This window comes from Crinia signifera, chromosome 11, assembly GCF_055691185.1.
Source record: "Crinia signifera chromosome 11, ASM5569118v1, whole genome shotgun sequence".
NCBI classification, from domain to species: Eukaryota; Metazoa; Chordata; class Amphibia; order Anura; family Myobatrachidae; genus Crinia; species Crinia signifera.
Window position 1 is genome coordinate 59,087,926 of NC_139227.1, and position 24,523 is coordinate 59,112,448.

The 24,523-nt window shown below is 47.3% G+C and overlaps 1 protein-coding gene across 4 annotated transcripts in view; it reads left to right on the top strand.

The window, feature by feature from the left end:
- ELMO3 (engulfment and cell motility 3) overlaps positions 1-24,523 on the top strand; it is a 286,359-nt gene that overhangs the window by 135,345 nt on the left and 126,491 nt on the right. For all 4 annotated transcript variants that reach the window (XM_083164845.1, XM_083164844.1, XM_083164843.1 and 1 more), the window contains exon 8: positions 22,458-22,609. In XM_083164845.1, the coding sequence (XP_083020971.1) occupies positions 22,458-22,609 (152 nt within the window). The remainder of the gene's footprint in view (positions 1-22,457; positions 22,610-24,523) is intronic.

Sequence of the window (24,523 nt, forward strand, 5' to 3'; positions counted from 1 at the left end):
GTTCCAACACCCCTGGATCTGGAGGACGCATCCTCTGTTCTTGGGAGGCTACTTTCAGAGACAGATCCCGGACCATTTGGGTTAACCCCTGGAGTTGATCCGAGAAGGTCTGAGGAGTGGGATTCAAGGTACAACAAATGGCAAATTCAATCAAGAAATTGATATATAAATCCCGTTATATAACCTGTAGGGCCGGTTATAATGTTATGGTTGCCGCTAGGCACAGAGTACAAGTTACAGGAGGCAGGGAATGGGAGGTCAGGCATGAGCCCGTAGCCGGGACCGCCAGTTAGGACAGCCACAGCGAACCCTATACTGACTCTATTGAGTACCCTGGTCAGATGACAAACCCCTGCGAGAACTAGGCTTCACCTGTGGCTGCCGCGTTCTGAAGGAGGGAGTTAGGCCCGTTCCAACCCCGATGCAGCTAGGTCTATGTGGGGACAAAGGGTAAGCGATCGTCAGGGGTAACTCAAGAGGATGGACTAACTACCGGGCCTGACTGTACAAATACTTCTGTCTGCCGGCACCGGGCCAAAGACAGGAATGCGACCCAGTCGCAGGCACAAGAAACGGGGAATCTCCACACAAAATATAATGACAAGGCTAGGCAGCGAATCCCCAAAAGTAAAACCTGGGACAGGAAAATGGAAGGCCCTGCTTATCAGAGAAAGATATACTGGAGGCAAAGAGAAGTGAGTAACAGGGGACTAACAGAAATAGAAAGATGAGCTAAGCCCACGGCGGGGCGAAGTTCAATACCACACAAAGGGGAACTAAACAAATGGCTGGACAGCCTAATAGCAAAAAGAGCTAGGCAGCTTCAAAGATATGCACCAGGCTCCACAGGAGCACTTACGTGACCCTGGGAGAACGCCAGAGGAGCTGGGCTGGGGCACTGGAGCAGGATGGTAACGCAGGGTCCTACCAGCAGGAACTGACAGGAGACCAGAAAAATGAACAAGGAGCAAATCCGGAGGGCTGGATGCGCAGACAGCACCAGGGTCCGGGAATCAGCTGGAGAAGCTATAACCGGCGTCTGTGCCCAGCAGACGCCGGCTTCTTATTCAAAACTGGCGCCGCCTGCGTAACGTCAGGCGCGCGCGTCAGCTGATGAGGTTAGCAATCTGTTCACGCTATTAAGTTCAAGAACCTTCCCTAGTTTGCTCCATTCCCTGAAGACTTTCAATTCCTCTCTGTTTTATGAAATATAAACTGTCTTTCCCTGAATTGTAGATTAGAAACAAAGTATTTGTAATCCAAAATGTAACTGTGAAAATCATAAAGCTCTCTTGGTAGATAGAAAGATTGTATCCACTCAATAAACTCTTTCTGTGTTAAATCAGTTACTTTGCTGAATACTTATTTCCCTCTGGAAAGTAGATGACAGAACACTATACCAGCAGTTTTTCTCCTCACTGAACTGACAGACTAATTACTGTTATAATTCATTGCTGCTTTTTATTTTGATGACAGCGGTTAATAACAAGCACAATAAAAGCAGTATAATCACGGTAGCTCCTGGGTAGACACAGAGTTCATCTTTGGGCACACTTTGGGAGGTTTGGCTACTAGTCTTCTGCCCAAAAGTTTAATGAGGTAGCCAACGCTAAAATTTATCCCCGCCTTTATGTAGATAGGATATAGTGCCGTGCTATCTCTCCTCACTCTCTAGATAATAAGATAGCCAATGCTGTACTTATGAGGGGTTTTATTGCTGCACCAGCTTAATGTATAAGGCAGTGGTTCCCAAACTGTGTGCCTAGGCTCCCTGGGGTGCCTCAGGACACTTGCAGGGGTGCCTTGGGTTGGTGGACCAAGATCACTTCATAATATTTATGCTCAATGTACCAGGCAAAACCAGTGCTGGTGGCTGCCAATCATAATATATGTGGACAAACAGAAGCAAATCCCGTCCCTCACCAGATAACTGTGACATATAAACACAATGCACTTCATTTAATATTTTTTTTTCTGAATTTCTCGATAGGGGCCTAGGGGTAAGAAAATGGAAAGTACCCAACTGTCTGCGCCCTAGTAGTGAATAGCTGCAACTCTGAAAGTCCCCTGCTAGCCGGGACTCAAGACAGATAGAGATACAAAAAGGGAACAGAGTGCGCTTAGAGGTGAAGGTACACAACTTTTTTCCTCAGTTATAAAATTTATTCAATAAAAGCCAACACTTCGGCTCATATAGTATACACAATACATATAGTCATTTTAACAATTGACACAATGTACAATTTTCCAATACAACAGCAGGCCTAGGGGTGCCTTGAAAATATTTTGATGCTCTAGGGTGCCGTGATTCAAAAAAGTTTGGGAACCACTGGTATAAGGGCATTCACTGCGGAACGCCCCACACCTCCTTTCTCTCTCCTGAGCCTGCCTGTCAGTGTATATCCACCTCAGTGCCTTCCTCTCATCCTCTGGGGGATTGGCTGACTCACCAATATGCCGCCTCTGTCCCTCCTTCGCTCAGAGCAGCCAGTGGCTGTCTCTTCTGTCCCCCAGGTCGTCCCCTAATGGCGCTGCCTCTCACTGATGATGCCGCCCGTCACTCACTGCCGCGCAGCCGGACGAGGACTGAACAATCCTGCGCCTCCTGTCAGTTCAGTCGCCCGCCGGTAAGAAGACCTTCAGATGCCAGCGGCTGGTCTCTCCGGTAAAATCCTCACTCCCCCCAGCCCCAATATCCACCGCTGTCGGGCTACGTCACTCTCCTCTCCCGTTTCTCTGAGGGGAAGACTGTTTCTTCTCTCCCAGTGCTCCGATCCTCCCCCTTTTTATAGACTCTGTTTGAGTGGGCAACTGCACCATGGTGCTCGCGCACCCCAACTTTATTTAACCCATAGGTGGGCATACAACAATCACTTTTAAGTCTCTCCCCCAATAGCAGGGATAATGGTACAGTCTGCCAAGATCTGCCCTAGAGTAGACTACTTGGACTATTCCATTTGGCCAGTAGTAAGGGATGTTCCCTTATACTCTGTATTTTGCTCCTTTATTAGAGAAATTATGTCTGATGCACATATCATTTCCAGAAAAAGGATCCTACTAGTCCTTTTGGATTATGTTAATCCATTTGGGTTATATTAACCCCTCCTGTATTTCCTCTGTGAGGGGGCATATACAATTGCAGTCTCTTCCTCACACATAAATATATTATGTCCTCCAATAAGGGGGTAGACACTGCGCTTGAAATATATGAGAGCAGCTCATTAAAAAATGGAACAATGTAATATAGATATGAGCGCTAATAAAGAAAATAGATAAAAGAAAGAAAAGATTGAGAAAAGCACCTGTGGAAATAATGGGGTTAATAAAATGTATACAGCTCTTTTCAGGCTAATGTAGCGAAGTCCGTAGGGCTGCACTTTCCCTACCTCTAACACAGACTGCCGGGGTGAGCCGAGGGAGAAGATTGTCAGGAGCCGCTTGCAGAAATAAGCCGCTTGTGTTCTGCGCTGTCCGGGACTGTATGGTGACGTCACCCGGCAAACAGCGATCGTTTCTCCGGCTTCTGTGCTTGATGGATTAGGGTAGTGGAGCGTGCAGGAGAGCGTGCCCACGGAGAACAGCCTCATTCAACGCGTTTCATGCTATGCAGCACTTTTTCAAGAATATCCATAGGCTGTGCTTGTCAGTCTTTTATTCAAAAGAAATTTTTTTATTTTTTATTTTTTTATTTGAAAAAACTTTATTAAAAAAGGAAGTTGACGGTCGGAATTGGCGGCAACCTCATGGGTAAAGACTCAAAAATAGAACATCGTGCAGAGAAAATTTTCTGTTGATGTTAAATAATTACTAAAAATAGTAAAAAGATTTTTTATATTTAAAAAAATTAAAGGTGCTTTTCAGGTTAAGATAAGAAAAGAGGGAAAAAGAAAAATATGAAATGTATAAACAATAAATAAATCTGCAGGTATGTTAATTGGTTATAAAAAGGCGTTAAGTTCAAAATCTATGTTCATGCCTTTTGGAATTAAAGTTTGCAATTCATAAATCCACTTTGTTTCAGTTTTCTTCAATTGTTTAATAAAATCACCACCTCTCCAATGTGGGCTTACTTTTTTAATTCCAATAAATTTCAAACCTGTGGGATTTTTATTATGAACCTGTAGGAAGTGGTTAGATACGCTGTGGGTAGTGAGCCCCCTTTTGATATTATAGATATGCTCACTGATTCTGATTTTCAATTGTCTTTTTGTTTGTCCTATGCATTGTTGTCCGCAGGGACAGCACAGGAGATATATAATGCCTTCTGATTCGCAGGAGATATGGTCTTTGATTATATATTCTTTCTTTGTCACGTGGGATGTAAAGGTTTTAGTTGATTTGGTAGAGGGTTTATGTTCATTTTTGCAAGCCTTGCAGTTTAAACAATAATGGAAGCCATTGGATTGTTTAACAGTGTTAGCTGTACTGGATTTTGTGAAGCTGGACACTAGCTCTTGTCGAAGGTTTCTAGCTTTTTTGTAAACTAGTTTTGGTCTTTCAGTTAGAAGAGGTTTCAAGTCTTCATCCAGCAGTAAAAGTGGCCAGTTTTTTTTAAGAATGGTTTCAAAAATCTGATGGTTACTATTAAATTGGGTAATGAATTTGATTTCTTGCTGTGTTGAATGCTCTTTGTTTTTATATTGAATGGTTTCTGAACGGTCAAGATCTGTGACAGTTTTTAACTGGGCTCGTAGGAATTGTTCTTTATAGCCTTTTTGTAGGAAGTTCTTAGTAAGAGTCTCGCTTTGTTCCAGAAAAGTATTGGTGTTGGTACAATTTCTTCTGACTCTTCTATACTGTCCCAAGGGGATGTTCTTGACCCAGTTTCTGTGATGGTTACTCTGTACAGGAATGATATTATTTCCATCGACTGGTTTAGTGTATGTTTTTGTGGTTAATGTGTTGTCTTCTATTGTGATTTCTAGATCAAGGAAGATGATTTTTTCTTTGCTGGTAACTGTAGTGAAGCGGAGGTTAAGTTGGTTGGTATTGAGATAGTGTTTGAATTCTTCTAGTTCTGATTCCGTACCTCCCCAGACGAATATGATGTCATCGATAAATCTTTTCCACAGTACTATATTCTGTCTATATCTGTTGTTTGTCCATATCCAATCATCCTCCCACTTTGCGACAAATAGATTGGCGTACGATGGGGCGAAGGGCGTGCCCATCGCGGTCCCGCACCTTTGGATGTAGAAGGTCCCGTCGTTAATTCCTTCCATGATGAAGTTAACTTTGCTGTTTGATAAAGTAGTTTTTGTCAAGTGATGTAAAGTGTGATCGCAGCCTTCTTGAAGTCTAATTGAGGTATAAAGTGAGGTGACATCGCTTGTGCCCAGAATGTAGTTGGATTTCCATTCTAAATTGGCCAGGTGTTGGAGGATGTTAATAGTGTCCTTTAGATAGCTTTGTTGAACAGAGACCAGGGGTTGAAGGAAGGAGTCTAGAAACACAGAGAGGTTAGATGTAATTGAGTTGATTCCTGACACAATTGGGCGACCGGGGGGAATTTTTGAATTTTTGTGGATTTTTGGGAGACAGTAAAATGTGGGAATTTTCGGGTGGTCTGTTTTGATAAATTTGTATTCATTTTGATTGATAATGCCCAGGATGAGTGCTTCGTCTAATATAGCTGTTAATTTTTTCTGGAATTTGATAGTTGGATCGGCGTGAAGAGTCTCGTATGTTGTGGTATCTGACAGTAGTCGATTTATTTCATCTTCATACATTTTGCTGTCCAGTACCACCACTCCCCCGCCTTTATCAACTGGTTTGATAGTGATTGATAGGTCTTCTTTTAATGTTCTTAATGCTTTCCTTTCTCCAGCGGATAGGTTTATTTTCTTTTTTGTTCTGTCAGGAATATTATCAATGTCTCTTTCGATTGCTTTTTGAAAAGTTTCGATATGAGATCCTTTGCAGAAAGTAGGGTTGAATGTTGATTGAGGTTTGAAGTTTGTGAACTCATTTTCAACTGTCTGTTCTGTGTGAGATTGTGATTTTTTTGCAAAAAATTTTTTTATGTTTAACTTTCTGATGAATTTGTGAGTGTCTATGTATAAATCAAATTTATTTACTTCAGAGTCCGGGGCAAATTTAAGTCTGGACCTCAGGACCTGAGGAAGCGTTCACAGCGAAGCGTACGCTGACCGACTAACACACTCAGTGTGTTCTAAATCCCCCTCTTCCCCTCCCCACATACAATGTATAATTTTTGAACTGTACCGCAGCGCGATCACGGTCACTGGTCCACACCGTGACTACACGTTAGTCTGGCGCCAGACTTAGCGTTCCCTGAGCTGTCTGGGTGAACAAGGCAAGTGCAAGTCTGCACACCTCAAACGTTGTTCACCAGCGCTCAACTCTGAGAAGCGAGAGTGGTTACTTGGAGCCTCACGGCAGTAACATCAGAGGACGGCCCGGGACGGGTGCACGCCTCACCTAGCCTGCGAGAGAGACTGTATCGCTAGTCCTCTCTGCTTGAGAACACTGACTCTCATCGCTATCACATAAAGCGTTATAGTTATCTCACGGTGAGATATACTACTGAGTGTGAGAGAGACTGTACCATCAGCTCTCTCCACCTGAGAGCACTTCACTCTCATCGCTGCTGCATACTGAATAAAACACTCATACACAGGGGGTGGTGGTGATCAGGGGGTCACACTGAGTCAGGGGAACATCCTCCCCATTTTTAATAAATGTTTGTGATTTTTGTATGTCTTGGTTTTATTTCGCTAAAATTTTTTACCGTATACCCAATAAACGTTATATACTATGAGTAAATTCTTAGGTGCACCAGCAAAAGGCATTCTTTCTTTCCTAAAACTCTTGTGATTCCTAATGCCTATGGTAGCACACCCTCATTTACTGTATAAATACCCCAAAAAATCATCAGTACTCAGGAGGGTCCTCTTCGAAATAAATTACTGTACCTACCTGTGCGATTGACATATCTCCCCCCAATCTTGTCGAGTCTCAAAAAGAGTGTACAAAGTTTATTTTCTATCAGGATCTGTCAGGTTGCTGCGGTGTGATATTCATCGCAGTGCTCTGAGATCTCTGATATCAGATTGAAGTGTATGTGCATCGGCTCACTAAGCATCCCCTTGCGGAGCGGCTAACCGTCCCTTTTCTGTGCCAGAAATATGAGCTCAATGGCTGGGCACGTGAGGGTAGAAAGCACCGGTATTGGTACCGATTGTGCCCCGCTACTCTTATAGGGGCTGCTCAGTACTTAATGTTAATTAACATATGTTGCAGACCATTTATATAAACTCCTCGCTGATATGCCCACACATCAGGTACACACAATATCGCTGCCTACAGTAATCAAGCACTTGGTCATTTACCCATTTACCCCGAATGTAGCAGGGACAATTCGTGTGGGCTTGCACCAGGTACAGTATAGTTATCTTAGATAGCTTGGGCTGACATTAATCCACTGCGAGCCCGCATGTGGAGATTTACGCCTCTAATAGATTCTGAGCCGATTACTCATTCACTGCTTGTGCTATTGGTATGCACCGGCGGTGTGGTAGTAAATCTCAGCGAGTGTACAAAGCGTATTTCCTATCAGGGTTTCTCAGGCTACTGCGGTGTGGTATTCACCGCAGTGCTCTGAGATCTCTAATGTCAGATCGGAGCAACCAGCCATCCCTCCTCTATGCCAGAGATATGTGCTCAGTGGCTGGGCATGTGAGGGTTTGAAACGCCGGCACTAGTACCAATCGTGCCCCGCTACCCTTATAAGGGCTGTGGAGTAATGCTTAGTTCTACACACAATCAAAATACATCCTAATAATGAAAATAATAAAGAGTGAGAGAGAGCTCGTTCTGTCTGCGCACCACTAGCCGGCACGCGCTTCGCAGAACAGCTTTTTCAAGGCCAACCAGATATCAGCCATGACAGGAGTTTTATACCCCTGTGTGTCCCTGTCTACCAATCAGAGAGCGGGTGTTGTCTACGGTGTGCAGGAGATTCCGTTTGTCAGAAGTCAAAAGGTGAATCAGCGCGGTATCGATGTTAAGGTAAATATACATAGTAGGTAATTCATAAGTCCTGTATGATGTCTATGTCGGATCCATGACCAAGTTTCTATTATAAATGGGCTAATATTAAGCATCCGTACTAGTAGTTACTAAGCTGACACTTACATACGTAAGATATCAGAGATCTCAGAGCACTGCGATGAATATCACACCGCAGCAACCTGACAGATCCTGATAGAAAATAAACTTTGTACACTCTTTTTGAGACTCAATGCCAGACTGCCGGTGCAACTAATAGCAAAAGCAGTTTGTGAGCAATCGGCTCAGAATTCACCAGAGGCGTAAATCTCCACATGCGGGCTCGCAGTGGATGAATATCAGCCTAATATATTAAGAATATTACACTGCACTTGGTGCAAGCCCACACAATTGTCCCTGTTACATTCTGGGTAAATGGGCGAACGGCCAAGTGCGTGATCATCATTAGCAGAGATACTGTGTGCACCCGCTGTGCGGACATTAGCAGCGAGCAGTTTAAATAAACGGTCTGCAACATATGTTTATTAACAAATAAGTGCCCAACACATGTGAATCAAGAATAAAGTGCCCTACACATCCACACATCAATCCATCCTCGATATATAAGTGAATTGAAGAGAGCATTCTGTCTGCCACCTTTATTTTATTAATTGTTATTTCTTACTTTAATCGTTGTATGTCCATTCTCTGTGTGTATCTTTTAAACATTTTGCAGCATTTTAATATATATTCTCATTAAAAGTTAGATTTTAGATAAATATAGGTGCACCCAACCTAAAAGGACATTCCTTTTTTCCTTTTTGATGTGATATTTCTCACTGTCCTGGGGTAGCACACCTCTGCCATCACCATAACTTGACAGTAGTGATTGACTCAAGGGGGTCCAACAACACTTATTGTATGGTCTTGTGCGACCAATCCTTCTTGTCTTTTTCTACTGTGTTTGAAAAATGTCAGGTAGTAGCTGATTGGCTGGTTGTTTATCACTCTCGATTTTATCACTTTTCAAGCTTAGTACATCTCGCCCTACATAAACATAAGAGACAAATTGGTCTCCAGTGCCTTTATGGAGAAACCTTTGGGAGGCATTATCATAAACAAGGGGTTTCACAGGTGCGGAGACTGCACCATTTTCAATTCATGCCCTGGTACAGATAGAAAAAAAAAGTAACACTGAATAATCAGCTTTTTAAATTAAACCATTTCATGACGTGCAACTCAAAGTATGCCATTTATGTCATCATGTGCACATGCGACAAATTATATGTGGGAAAGACCACCAGGACCCTGAAGATCCGGTGGTCCGAACACATAAGAAATATAAAAAAGGGAAATCCAGACCATCCATTCTCATTGCACTTTAAAGAAATCCACCAATGCTCCCCGAATCATATTAAAGGATTCTGGGGCTTGGAACTCATCAAGGACAACTGGCGACATAACAATAAATATAATAATTTGGCTAAAAAGGAAATGCAGTGGATTTACGACCTCAACTCGTTATCCCCGCATGGCCTGAACTCAGATTTTGAGTTGAAATGGTTTCTTTGATCTTTTAATGGTTTTAATTGTTCTTAGATTTACTGGTTTTATCACATTAATGCATTTGTCAATTTTAAATGTTGATTGTGAAAGTCATATTTGTTCATGCACATTGCCACTTAATTATTATACCCCTTTTGCACATCGTCACTTTAAATGCCTCCAAATTATCGCATTACGTCTCCTAGGCATCTCTGTATTTTCAATACAATTTTTATTATGCCGCACTGGAATGGAATGCACTGTGATTGTCAGTCTGGAATACACTGTGATTTACGGTCCCCATGCGTTCCAGCATATTTTTCTTAACCACAGCGCCAACAATAGGAGTCCTCTTCCGGTAATATTAAAACTGGAAGTTAGCATGCATGTCAGCGGCCGCCTCCGATGCGTTCCACAGCATTCGGAGGGCGGCGCTGTCCAGTTAACCCAAGCAGAGCTTCTTCCTATAGGAGGCCTCTTCCGGAAATACCAAAACCGGAAGTTATTATGCGTGTCAGCGTCCGTCCCCGATGCGTTCCACAGCATTCGGAGGACGGCGCTGTCAAGTTAAACATAACAGAGTCTCTTCCGGAAGTGACATATGCGTTCCATCGGCCAGCTCCGATGCGTTCCACGGGACCCGGAGAACGGCGCTGGACGCCTGCACTATGAATTGGGGCATAATCTTTAATATGGCCACCTGTTTAAGTAGGGGCATGGTTCTAAATTATTATTAAACATGACTTTACCCCCATTGTTTAGTCCAAACTATTAAAATCTATGGCACTTCCGCCCAGCATTGAACTTCCGGCGGTTGAAGTCCAATTAGGCTTAATGTGCATGGGTATAAATATGGACTCCCTAGCACTCCTCTCCAATCCTTGAAAAAGACAGGTTATCCTGTTGAAACGCGTTGGCAGGAGAGGAGCGCACTTGCTGTTTCTTGCACTGGGATACTGTTTGCTGACGGTGACGGTCTGGGGTATACGGCCAATACCCCAGCCACAAGGTACCGGATTTCTTTTAACATCTTTGCAGATCCCAGTTTTATGTATCCACATGTTTAAATAAATGTATAGACACTGAAAGTGGTTTTCTTTGTCTGCTTACATCCGTACACGGGAGCCATTGTCCTCCATGACAGGAGTCCCCTTCCATAAAGATACCCAGATGTGCTTATAGCGGTATTCTTACTTGTGAGTATGGTACGCAGCCTTCACCTTTTGAAAACACACCCGTGGTGAACCTATGTAAAGAAACCTTTATGTGCACCATCTTCTTTGTTATAGTGTGAGTGAGGGTATGCTTCTAGTGACCCAAATCCCAGATTCCTATTCATACCATGTGGGCTGAATAGATGTTTTTCTCACACACGCTTTTATTTATTTTACATATTCCGTCTTCCTGAGGAACATCAGATAATTGTGTATACAGACCTGGTCCAATTCTCCAAACAAGCTTTCCGAATTTAGGGGTTGAGTGGTGACCCTGTATTTGTGGATCCGGCTGAAGAAAGTTGTTTGCGCCTTGGGACTTATTTTCTTTTTTGTTTGTGTGCTGTGTTCATGTCTACAGCAGCACTGGCAGTAGCAGCACCAGGGATCGGCAGGGAGAAGAGATGATGATGCTCAGCTGCTGCCTGTCAGTGTGACAGGAGGTTCAGCAGAGCGGGAGAGCGGTTTTGAAGTACGCTGCCTCTGGTGCCTGCTGACCTGGCCCAGCCGCCCAGCACACCAGTTGCCGAACCTCCTATCCTAGTGGGTCTGCTGTGTAGTGCATGCAGAATGGCCATCATTACCCATAATAACCCCACGGTGGCCGGCTTTTAATTATCGCGAGGTTGCGCACTGTGACTCATCCTGCCATGCTTCATACGCACATGCGCAGTTTGGATTTTTGGTGAGGCACAAGCAAAATCCGGGAGGGTAAGGGGGCTTTGCGACGCAGCGGGAGGTTCCTACCCTCCCCACATCCCGCTGAATGTGGGAGGGTAGGCAACCCTGCAAGTATGAGATAGTGTCAGATTAGAGAAAAGAAAAAAAAATACAAAGTTAGGGTAAGTAGTGTGAGAAGCATGTGTAGAAGGACATATACAGTGCAGAGAGAATTAATGTGGAATCTGGCACACTGAAATGGTGACAGAGAAAATACGACTAGTAATATATATTGGGTTGAACAGAAAGCAATGGCTATGAGCTTTAGGTCTTAAGAGACCTGCAGACAGGGAGCTCAGTGAAGGCTGTCCAGGCTGTGCATTTGTGACAGTGCCCCTGTACGGTGTGGTGCAAGATGGCGTACCTTAATCTGGAGCTGGTGACGGCGGCGGCTTCTGGATTCTTCGCGGCTTCTGCTGGGGAACCTGTGGCAGGGAACGGCACAACCCAAGGGACCCACAGAAGACAACTCTACCACGATTAGCAGCGACAATAATTTATTTACTAACACACGGATTGACCGCTGCAATATCTCAATGACAAATGACAAGAAGAAATACTCAATGAACAAATATCTACAGTAAAGCATACAATCAAACAATAATCATTCTATCTAGCAATCAATTTAAATGGCTAGGAAACCTCAATATAATCTATTGGCAAATGAATCAACATACACAGTCACGTGTCAACATAATGGTCCCACGTCGACATATATCCTCACTTTGAATTAGGACCTAACTTAGTGTGCACACTGACTACGAGCATGGCAGAGCAAATTAACAATCCCTTCAATAGGGTACAGGCGGGTTCCCGTTACCTAGGGCAACCCCCTGCTAGACATACAACGAAGGCTGTAGATATAGGCTTGGCAGTGGTGGCAAATCTGGCATGCAGCCAGAGGGGTGTTGCAGGTGTCTCTGGGCTGCTAATGTCGCAGGGTGATCAGCACCCCAATAACAGTTGTCCCCTATGCAGTGGAGAGCCACTTCAATAGCTGGGTAAAGTGGGCCAATGTGGGGTGCAGGCCAGCCTGGGGGTAGGGGAGCTCCTGTACCTTAACTCTCAGCTGCAGATGCCAGCTCCTGTTGGTCATGACTCTTCAGGGTCTCACTCCTCTCTGGGTCTCTCACTCCTCTCTGGGTCTCACTCTGCCTGGCACCTATCAGCAGCACCTGATCTCCTCTTCAGTGCAGCACAGAGGAACAGCTTCTCCATTCACTGTACACACGCTGCTGGGCTTTCTCCTCTCTCTGCCTGAGCCTCTCCCTGCTCCAAGCATGTCTTCTCACTCTCTCTGTGCACAATCTCTGCCTTCTCTCCACTGCAGCAAGTTTTCTCTGTCCCGTTCTGCTGGCTGACCCCTGACCTCTCTGCTTCCTGTCTTCACACACTCCAGGGCAGCCAATCAGGGGAATGTCAGGTTCTCTGCACGTGGATGTGAGCTGGGTCTGTTAACCCCTCACATCCCTGCAGTGTCTATGAAGCTGCAGTCTTTCCTAATAGCAGCATTGGCTGCCATTAAGCCTTTTTGAGGGCACAGGGGCACTCAGAGTGGATTGCCACATACCTCCCTGCTGGAAATTTGCCTGTCCGCAGGCAACTTAACCTGGGTCAGTAGGTTCCTGCCAAAAACCTCTCAATGTCCATGACAAGACATTTAACGGTGAGAAAGAAAACAGGTGAGTACACATACATTCACCACAAATACAAATTACTGCCTCCCTATCACCTGATATCCAATGTGGGCTCCCCGTGCCAACCATCCCTCCGCCACAGGACCTCCATCCCTCTGCGGTCCAGCTTCTCCAAGGCTGTCAATGGATGGCGCCCACTCTCACGATGTACGCATCTTTAGGCATGTCTCACCTCTCGAACTTGCCTCTTCGACCTCTGTATCGCCTGCTGGATTCTGAGGGCGAATTCCTCTCCTGAGATGGTCGTATATTCACCACTTGTTACCGGCTTCCCACCGATGAAACAGATCTTGGCCTTGTCTTCTCTCTCTGGTGCTTCTACCTTGGCCTTGGATTCATGCAGTGGCACCACTGGTTCTGCTTCTGGTGGCTCTACTGTCTGCGTCACAGCCATCTGAACCACGGTCTCGGGGCTTCTCTGCTGGTCTACCATTCTTGGCCCTAGGTTCGCCACCCGATAATCGGCATCATCCATTCTAGGCACATACTCTCTGGTTGGCTCTGCAAGAGGCCTAGTCGCTGCTTGCTGCTTCTGGTGGACTACCTCACTCCACATGACCGGTTTCTCACTTGCCCTCGTGATCTCAGGTTCTGGTGGGCGGGGCATCTGTCCTGGTCGAGGAGGGTTGCTGTTCACTCTTTCTTTTTCTAGCTTGACCTCTCTCAGTTCAGCTGTACTTCCGGTGTATTGGTGGTATGGTAGAGGCTCTTTACGGTGCGGGTAGTGCCACTGTTGTTCTGGGGCATGTCTGTTGCGTAGCACCGGCGTTCCATTCGGCCCCGTCACTTTTGCGGCCTTGGTGCCTTTCTTCCCGCTTGTTAATTCGAATTCGACGGCTTCACCATCGCTCAGGCTCCGAAAGCAATTCTGGGGGTCTTCGTTCTGTATGGCGGTGTAATGGACATAGACACTACGCCCGTTGTCTGCACGTCTAATGTATCCATATCCGCGCGGCACATCAAACCACAGGACACGACCTGTGATCCTTCTTGGGCCGGTTCGCGGCCTATCAGTCATCTGCGTTACACCGGATGCTCTTGACGTGTTCTGGAACACTGCCGGTGGACCTCTTCTCCCATGCCATCTCACAGTCTGTGGGCATACATCGGCTCGGTCACGGTGTAGTCGTTCCGACCTCCATTGGCGATTCTGTTGCCATCTATGCCTTCTGCCACCTTCACGTTGCTGTCTTTCCTTTTCATCCTCCGCCCATTCCTGACGCATCTCACGGATCATCCTGGTCATTTCGGTCATCGCTTCGATGATGGCCCCAATCGAGTTCTGATTGGCTTGGGCTGGTGGAGTGGCGGTTCTTCGCATCTCCAGCGGTTCTATGTACTGCGATCGCCACATCTTGCCGTTCACAGGGGTCTTGTGCAATCCTGTTCGTAGACGCCAAGTGTGACAGTGCCCCTGTACGGTGTGGTGCAAGATGGCGTACCTTAATCTGGAGCTGGTGACGGCGGCGGCTTCTGGATTCTTCGCGGCTTCTGCTGGGGAACCTGTGGCAGGGAACGGCACAACCCAAGGGACCCACAGAAGACAACTCTACCACGATTAGCAGCGACAATAATTTATTTACTAACACACGGATTGACCGCTGCAATATCTCAATGACAAATGACAAGAAGAAATACTCAATGAACAAATATCTACAGTAAAGCATACAATCAAACAATAATCATTCTATCTAGCAATCAATTTAAATGGCTAGGAAACCTCAATATAATCTATTGGCAAATGAATCAACATACACAGTCACGTGTCAACATAATGGTCCCACGTCGACATATATCCTCACTTTGAATTAGGACCTAACTTAGTGTGCACACTGACTACGAGCATGGCAGAGCAAATTAACAATCCCTTCAATAGGGTACAGGCGGGTTCCCGTTACCTAGGGCAACCCCCTGCTAGACATACAACGAAGGCTGTAGATATAGGCTTGGCAGTGGTGGCAAATCTGGCATGCAGCCAGAGGGGTGTTGCAGGTGTCTCTGGGCTGCTAATGTCGCAGGGTGATCAGCACCCCAATAACAGTTGTCCCCTATGCAGTGGAGAGCCACTTCAATAGCTGGGTAAAGTGGGCCAATGTGGGGTGCAGGCCAGCCTGGGGGTAGGGGAGCTCCTGTACCTTAACTCTCAGCTGCAGATGCCAGCTCCTGTTGGTCATGACTCTTCAGGGTCTCACTCCTCTCTGGGTCTCTCACTCCTCTCTGGGTCTCTCACTCCTCTCTGGGTCTCACTCTGCCTGGCACCTATCAGCAGCACCTGATCTCCTCTTCAGTGCAGCACAGAGGAACAGCTTCTCCATTCACTGTACACACGCTGCTGGGCTTTCTCCTCTCTCTGCCTGAGCCTCTCCCTGCTCCAAGCATGTCTTCTCACTCTCTCTGTGCACAATCTCTGCCTTCTCTCCACTGCAGCAAGTTTTCTCTGTCCCGTTCTGCTGGCTGACCCCTGACCTCTCTGCTTCCTGTCTTCACACACTCCAGGGCAGCCAATCAGGGGAATGTCAGGTTCTTTGCACGTGGATGTGAGCTGGGTCTGTTAACCCCTCACATCCCTGCAGTGTCTATGAAGCTGCAGTCTTTCCTAATAGCAGCATTGGCTGCCATTAAGCCTTTTTGAGGGCACAGGGGCACTCAGAGTGGATTGCCACACATTCAGTATGAGTTGGAGATAGTCCACTAATATAATATCCTTTCCTGCCCAAATACAGACTAAAAAATTACAAATGTAAGTTATTCACTATACAGGGATGCTAGGAGTATGAATCCAATTTACCAGCAGGGTTTTTTTTATAGCAGAACAGTCACTATGCAGGGATGCTAGGAGTATGAATCCAACTTACCAGCAGGGTTTGTTACAGCAGAAACAGTCACTATGCAGGGATGCTAGGAGTATGAATCCAATTTACTAGCAGGGTTTGTTCAGCGGTGCAGCTAGGTGCCACGGTGCCTGGAGCAAGGGAATGTTTCGCGCCCCCCCCCCTCGATTTGTAGTAGGCGGGGCTCTTGCGAGGCGAAAAGGGGACGCGGCCTAACATTATACCACACACCGTAATGCCCATTACATACTATATAACAAACCGTAATGCCTATTACATATCTGACACATAAGTGCCACTGACCTACATGCTCATTGCTAGGAACTTCATGCTCGATGCTAGGGGCTTCATGCTCATTGCCAAGGAGGACTAAAATTGCTCGTTGCCAAGGGGGGCTAAATTTGCTCGTTGCCAAGGGGGGCTAAAGTTGCTCATTGCCAAGGGGGGCTAAAGTTGCTTGTTGCCAAAGGGGGACTAATATTGTTGCCAAGGGGGACTTGTTGCCAAGGGGGACTATGAAATTGCTAGCAGGGAGGGAAGGTAGGAGTAATAGTGCAGATCAGGGAGGGTGGGAGTGATAGTGCAGAGCAGGGAAAGAGGGTGGGAGTAGTGTGGAACGGGGGGGGGGGAAGGTGGGAGTAGTATTGGGGAGTGAGGGTGGGAGGGAGTAATGTGGAACAGGGAGGGAGTAGTGTGTAGCCCCCCTCAGCTGTCAGGGGAAGTATGTGATCGGCACCCCCGCCCGCTCCTGGCTCCCCGCTGTATCTGGGAGAACCTACCAAATCAGCAATGGATATCTATACCAGGTTGAACTAGATGGACGCAAGTCTTTTTTCAGCCTTACCTACTATGTAACTATGTAACATACATACATACATACATACATATTGCATACATACATACACAACACTGCATACATACATACATACACAGCACTGCTTACATACATATATACAAACAATACACACATCCACACTACAAGCATATATACAAGTACCATGAAGAACAATTTATGTCAGGGATCTCCCGCTATATACAGTAAGACACACACAGGAGAGTGAGGTCCATCTCTCTCTCACCAGAGATAATATACACAGTCGCACTGCCACAGCTCATTCAAGGACACCAGCTCCTTTCTCCGGTGATCAGGTTTTGTGTGTGTGGTCGGCATCCCCGCCCGCTCCTGGCTCCCCGCTGTACCTGGGGGACGTGCACTGCTATTTAAAATTCACATCTCCCACTGGACCGCGCTAGCCAATAGGCGCTCACGGTCCAGCAGCCACCAGTTGATTGGCTGCTGGACCGCAAGCACCTATTGGCTAGCGGTCCAGTGAGAGACGTAAATTTTAAATAGCACCACGTCTCCCGTACACAGCGGGGAGCAGGGGAGCAGGCGAGCTGGTGGTGCCGGCACAGCTCTAGCGCGATCATAGCTTTCAGTGCCCGGAGCTGGTGCTCCACTGGCACCACCCTCGCTACGCCTCTGAGTTTGTTACAGCAGAAACAGTCACTATGCAGGGATGCTATATCCTGTGTAGGACAGAAGAAGGGAGTCAGATCAGATGAAGGCAGGCTTGCCTACCCTCCCGGAATGGCCGGGAGCCTCACCGAAATCGGGTCCTTCTCCCGGCCCCCGGGAAGGTGGGCAAGTCTCCCGCATTCTGCTAATTGCCCCCGATCCCCCCTTGCCCGCTGGTGTTATTACCTGAAATCGCGGGTCCGCGGATAGGGGGCGGGGCTAAAATGACGCGATCGCTGCATTTAAGCTCCACCTTCTCTCCACGGCCCGCAAATAACTGAGTTTTCCGGCATGGGGGGCGGGGCCAAGTGATGTCTGACTTGCTGACGTGTTGCCTCTCCGGGCTTCTCCCAGAGAGGTGAAATTATAAGTAGGCAAGTATGGATGAGGGATCTCTGGAATATCTCCAATATTCTTATTAATATTTCCTCACACTTTACACTACACACTTAACAGCTGACACAACACAGCCACAGTGATACACACGCAGGACATATATCTGGGCCGTGCCCGCTCTGGCTTTTCACAGTGATACACACGCAGGACATATATATGGGCAGTGCCTGCTCTGGCTTATCACAGTGATACACATGCTGGGCATATATCTGGGCCGTGCCCTCTCTGGCATACCACAGTGATACACTTGTTGGTCATATATCTGGGCAGTGCCCGCCCTGGCATATCACAGTGATACACATGCTGGTCATATATCTGGGCAGTGCCCGCTCTGGCATATCACAGTGATACACACGCAGGACATATATCTGGGCAGTGCCTGCTCTGTCTTATCACAGTGATACACATGCTGGGCATATATCTGGGCAGTGCCCACTCTGGCATATCACAGTGATACACATGCTTGTCATATATCTGGGCAGTGCCCACTCTGGCATATCACAGTGATACACATGCTGGGCATATATCTGGGCCGTGCCCTCTCTGGCATACCACAGTGATACACTTGTTGGTCATATATCTGGGCAGTGCCCGCTCTGGCATATCACAGTGATACACATGCTGGTCATATATCTGGGCAGTGCCCGCTCTGGCATATCACAGTGATACACATGCAGGACATATATCACGGCAGTGCCTGCTCTGACTTATCACAGTGATACACATGCAGGACATCTGGAAAGTGTTCACACTGGCATATCACAGTTATACACATGCAGGAGATATATCCATGCAGTGCCCACTCTGTGTTATCAAAGTGATACACATGCAGAATGTATATCTGGGCAGCGCCTGCTCTGGATTATCACACTGGGCATATATCTGGGCAGTTCCCGCTCTGGTTTATCACAGTGGTACACATGCAGGAGATATATCTTTGCAGTACCAGCTCTGACTTATCACAGTGATACACATGCATGACCATAGGTGAATCTAGAATTTATGGTAATGGTTGGTCCCAGATCCAGACACAACAGGAGGGGGACCTTTGCACGGCGTAGCCGCGCGGCAAAAAGGGGGCGTGGCCTCATGAGAAGGAGGTGTGGCATCACAAAAGGGGTGTGGTATTACACTTTAGACCATACAAATTAATGCCCATTACACATTTTAGCAAACTCTGTAATACCCATTACACATAAAGCCACATGCCGTAATGCCAATTACACATAAGGCCACACAGCATAATGCTCATTACACATTGTGCCAAACATCATGATGCCCATTACATACTATATAACAAACCGTAATGCCCATTACATATTTGCCAAATAAGTGCTGCTTACCTACGTGCTCATTTCTAGGGGGTTCTTGCTTGATGGCACCATAGTACCCATTACACATGATGCCGCACACCATAGTACCCATTACACATGATGCTGCACACCATAGTACCCATTACACATGATGCCGCACACCATAGTACCCATTACACATGATGCCGCGCACCATAGTATCCATTACACATGATGCTGCACACATAAAGGGCCTTATTCTGATCGGTGCGGCCAAACGTGCGTACGTTCACTATTAACGTACGCTAGCCGTACGCGGCCGTTGGGGTTAAGTCCACCCATAAATCAGCCGCATACGTACGGGCATAAACAACGTAGAAGGGGAGTGGCGTACAAATGAGCGTACGCCAACGTACACGGACGGGCCAGCCCTTACACTCCGACAACTGGCGTACAACTGAGCGTACGCCGCCGTTTACGGACGTCTCTCGCCCGTCTTCCCACCGCCTTCTTGCGGAGATCTGAGCGTACGCCAGCTTGCACGGACGGGTCCCTATTGTTTTCAATGGAAAACTCAGCTTATGTCACCGCTCGTGAGAGTGAGCGTACGTCCCTGCACGCTGGCATACCCTTCACATATATGGACCTGCAAATCTTGCCTTTCAACTATAATTATGAAAATTAATTAATTGATTGAATCAATTAATGTGCAAAATAGTGGGCATGGGCTTCAAACATTGCTGAAACATCCTTTGTAGGTGTTAGATGTGGTTTATGTTATTGTATCATAAATACAAAACCTATGTTTGTATTAGAGTGAACACGTTGACACATGTCGACTTGTGTAGATTGAGTGTGCTACTGTGTAAAGTCTATGAAAGCACGTAGTGAATGTGTGTAACTGTTTAGCAAATAGCTACCTTAGCATATATAAGCAGGTCTTAAAAAGATTCTTACCTTAAATTAAACAAACCTTTAAATGTAGAGAAGTATAGAAAGATAAGCTTCCAATGTGTTTGAGTGCTGTGTGTGGCTTGCAGGTAGTGAAATCATGGTTTTGACTTAATAGACTGCAGCATTGCTTATTACATTCAGGTGTATGTGTTTGAGTAGTAATCAGCGTAAATTAGCAAACCCAGGCGCACGCTGGCATGCGGTATCTGTAGGGGTGGTTTGAGATGGCGGTTGGCGGCCGCCTGTTTTGTGTCCGAAATGAACGGTGCCTTAGTCGATCGTGCGGTAGTAGCACCGCTCATTTTTGGTGCACACCCCCGTGTACGCCCATATTTACGCCCATTTTCCCTCATTATTTCGGCCGCTCCCCTCTTCACGCCCCTATGCCGCCCCCAATGCCCGTACACTCGCGTATAGGTTTTTTCGCACGTAGAGGCCTGTCCGTAAGCGTTTTGGAGTGTTCGCGCCTGCGCATTAGCGAATGTACGCATGCGCAGATCATAAAAAATCCAGGGACGTACGCGTACGGCCCGGCCGCTCCAACCAGAATAAGGCCCAATGTCCCTTACACATGATGCTGCACACATAATGCTGCTTACACATGATGCTGCACACCTTAATGCCCCTTACACATTAAGCCACACATTATGCATAATGCCCCCACATACCGCCACTTGTAGCATCCCTTAAGCAATGCCCCCAAAAGTGCCACTTACTGTAAATTTTTCTATGAGCCTTCGCTGCTGCTGCAGGGAGAGATGGAGAGCGGTGCAGCTGCTTCTATGGGGAGAGGAGCAGAGCACGCTCCCACTCCCCTCCTGGTGTCCCCTCTAGCCGAGTGGACATTTGAAATATTGTGCACGCTGTTGTTGTGCTTGACGTCGGGGGAGCACGCCGGGCGCCGGCACCACATGATTAAAGGGGGGGGGGTGGGCTGAGGTGAAAGCAGGGAGAAGAATTGGAGCGGAAGCTGCAGGGGTGACAGTCATTCACAGCTGGGCAGATTCAAAGCACTGCAGGTCACGGCTGTTTGAAATAATACCCCTTTCACAACAGAAAATGCAGGGATTTACCAGGGAATATGGTGCCAGGATCATGCAGGGACATTCCCAGGCTGACCCCTTATACACCAGCCTAGTCCCTGCATTTTCTGGTGTGAGGGGGAGAGACAACCACTCCCCTCTCCCTACCCCCCTTTAACCAACCAGCTATATCTTCGGAACCAACTGACCCATTTACATGAGACCAGTATCATATTAAAGAACTTTTGAGTTGGCTTCGAATGATTTTGGTCCCGTGAAAATGGGCTGTTTGGTTCCAGAGAAATCTGCCCTCAAAGAACATAAACAGTCATGAAATTGCATTTAAGAAATGAAAAAAAAAAAAAACGGTTTAACCTCAATATCCCTGGAACCAATTAACCCATATGGATCCAGCCTAGTATCAGATTGAAGGCCCAGCGATTTGGGTTCGACTGAGATCAACCTCGAGCTTCAGTGATGCCAAAGTGGGGAACCGGCAGCCGTTGAACTGGGTGGGGGTCGGAATTAGCGGGTCCCATGTTATCCTATAGGGAAAACGTTCCAGCTTTGCCTGGCAGTATCTCCGGTTTCCAGGGGGCTAGGGACACGGGGCTGGGCTCGTTGGAAAGCCCTATCCCCCCCACAAAATGTGCACCCCCGGACCACCCCCTAGATTCGCCTATGTGCATGATATATATCTGGGCAGTTCCCACTCTGGCTTATCACAGTGATACACATGCGGGGCATATATCTGAGTAGTGCCCGCACTTGCATATCACAGTGTTACACATGCAGGACATATATATGGGCAGTGCCCTTTCTGGCTTATCACAGTGATACACACGCTGGACATATATCTTGGTAAAGCCCGCTCTGTCTTATAAGAATGATACACTCGCAGTAAATATATATGGGCAGTGCCCGCTCTGGCTTATCATGCAGGGCATATATCTTGGCAGTGCCACTCTGGCTTATCACAGTGATACACACGCAGGACATCTGAGCATTGCCCGCTCTGGCATATCACAGTGATACACACACTGGACATATATTTGGGCAGTGCCTGCTCTCACATTTTACAGTGATACACATGCTGGGCATATATCTGAGGTTTGACCACTCTGGCTTATCACAGTGATATACATGCTGGGCATTTATCTGGGCAGTGCCCGCTCTGGCTTATCACAGTGATACACATGTAGGGCATATATCTGGGCAGTGCCCGCTCTGGCTTATCGGATTGTTTTATGTCCCCAGGTGGTGACGTTTGTGAACATGAATCTGATGTCAGTGGATATCACACAGCTGGCACTTGTCATCTTGGAGAGCATTGTACAGAGTAGCACGAAGCTGGGAGAGGTGGTCAGACAGGAGGTCCCTCTGGAGCGTCTTCTCTCCCTTCTACAAGTGTAAGTTATGCGTCCATTCCTGGGCAGGGATCTTAGGCAAAGACATAATAGTGCAATAATTGTGGCATTAGGAGAACAGTTCTGTCCGATACAACCTATGTATTTAACCTATGTATGTATGTATGTGACTCTTATGCATTTAACTGTTCTGCCATCCTATGCCAGCCTCCAGATGACTGTGTATGCACTGAAGTACATGTTTTACATGCATGCCAGCTTATCTCTTATAGAGAGTGGTCATTACTGCTGTGTGTATATTACTACAATGACACATGGCTACCAGTCGTTACCATGGCCACATCGGTGTACTATATGCATATCACTGCAGATTTCCACCCTTTACTGAGCCAAATTGGGATGCAGAAGCAGTTCAAATTAAAGCGGGTTCCCATGTCCTATGGCCTTCATTTTGCTGCAGTTGGGTCTCAGGCTTCATACTAATGCCATTACAAAGTGTTTCCCTGGTGAACATTGTGTCCATGGCCCATTCTGAAAGATGTACTGTAGTACAAAATTCATCAGTCCGCTATTGTTATACAGGGCAGGTGTAATGCTTTATTTTGGTCTACTGCCAGTGTGCTGAGGACTGTGTCTGGCAGCATTGTGACTACTGGTCTCCTGCTGGTGTGCTGAGGTCTGTGCCTAGGAGCATTGTGGCTACTGGTCTCCTGCCGGTGTGCTGAGGACTGTGCCTGGCAGCATTGTGGTTACTAGTCTCCTGCCGGTGTGCTGAGGACTGTGCTTGGGAGCATTGTGGCTACTGGTTTCCTGCAGGTGTGCTGAGGACTGTGCCTGACAGCATTGTGGTTACTGGACTCCTAACGGTGGGCTGAGGGCTGTGCCTGGGAGCATTGTGGCTACTGGTCTCCTGTCGTTGTGTGCTGAGGGCTGTGCCTGGCAGCATTGTGAGTACTGATCTCCTGCTGGTGTGCTGAGGGCTGTGCCTAGCAGCATTGTGGTTACTGGTCTCCTGCCGATGTGCTGAAGACTGTACCTAGCAGCATTGTGCTTACTGATCTCTCCTGCCTGTGTGCTGAGGACTGTGCCTGGCAGCATTGTGGCTACCGGTCTCCTGCCGGTGTGCCGAGGACTGTGCCTGGCAGCATTGTGATTACTGGTCTCTTGCCAATGTGCTGAGAACTGTGTCTGGCAGCATTGTTGTTACTGGTCTCCTGACGATGTGCTGAGGTCAGGACTGTCCCTGGCAGCATTGTGGATACTGGTTTGCTGCCGGTGTGCTGAGGACTGTGCCTTACAGCATTGTGGCTACAGGTCTCCTGCCGGTGTGCTGAGGGCTGTGCCTGGGAGCATTGTGGCTACTGGTTTCCTGCCAGTGTGCTGAGGGCTGTGCCTGTCAGCATTGTGGTTACTGGTCTTCTGCCTGCCTGCTAAGGGCTGTGCCTGGCAGCATTGTGGTTACCAGTCTCCTGCCGGTGGGCTGAGGGCTGTGCCTAGGAGCATTGTGGCTACTGGTCTCCTGTCGTTGTGTGCTGAGGGCTGTGCCTGGCAGCATTGTGAGTACTGATCTCCTGCTGGTGTGCTGAGGGCTGTGCCTAGGAGCATTGTGGCTACTGGTCTCCTGCTGGTGTGCTGAGTGCTGTGCCCAGGGCCGGCGCCACCACTAGGCAAATCTAGGCATTTGCCTAGGGCGCTGGCCACTGGAGGGTGGTATTTCGCCCCCTCTTGCCGCCCGGGTACCTGTCCTGCGGCGTATATGTGCGTAAAAGCTGGCGGCGGCGGCAGCGGGGGTCCCTGCAGTCAATAAGAAATAACGAGCGCTATCTGCCGGGCTATGCGGAAGCGCTTCTGTTTTGGAAACACTGGCCGCACTCTGGCTGAGATTCAGCCAATCAGCGTGCGCCGTGTGGCCAGTGTTTCCAAAACAGAAGCGCTTCCACATAGCCCGGCGGATAG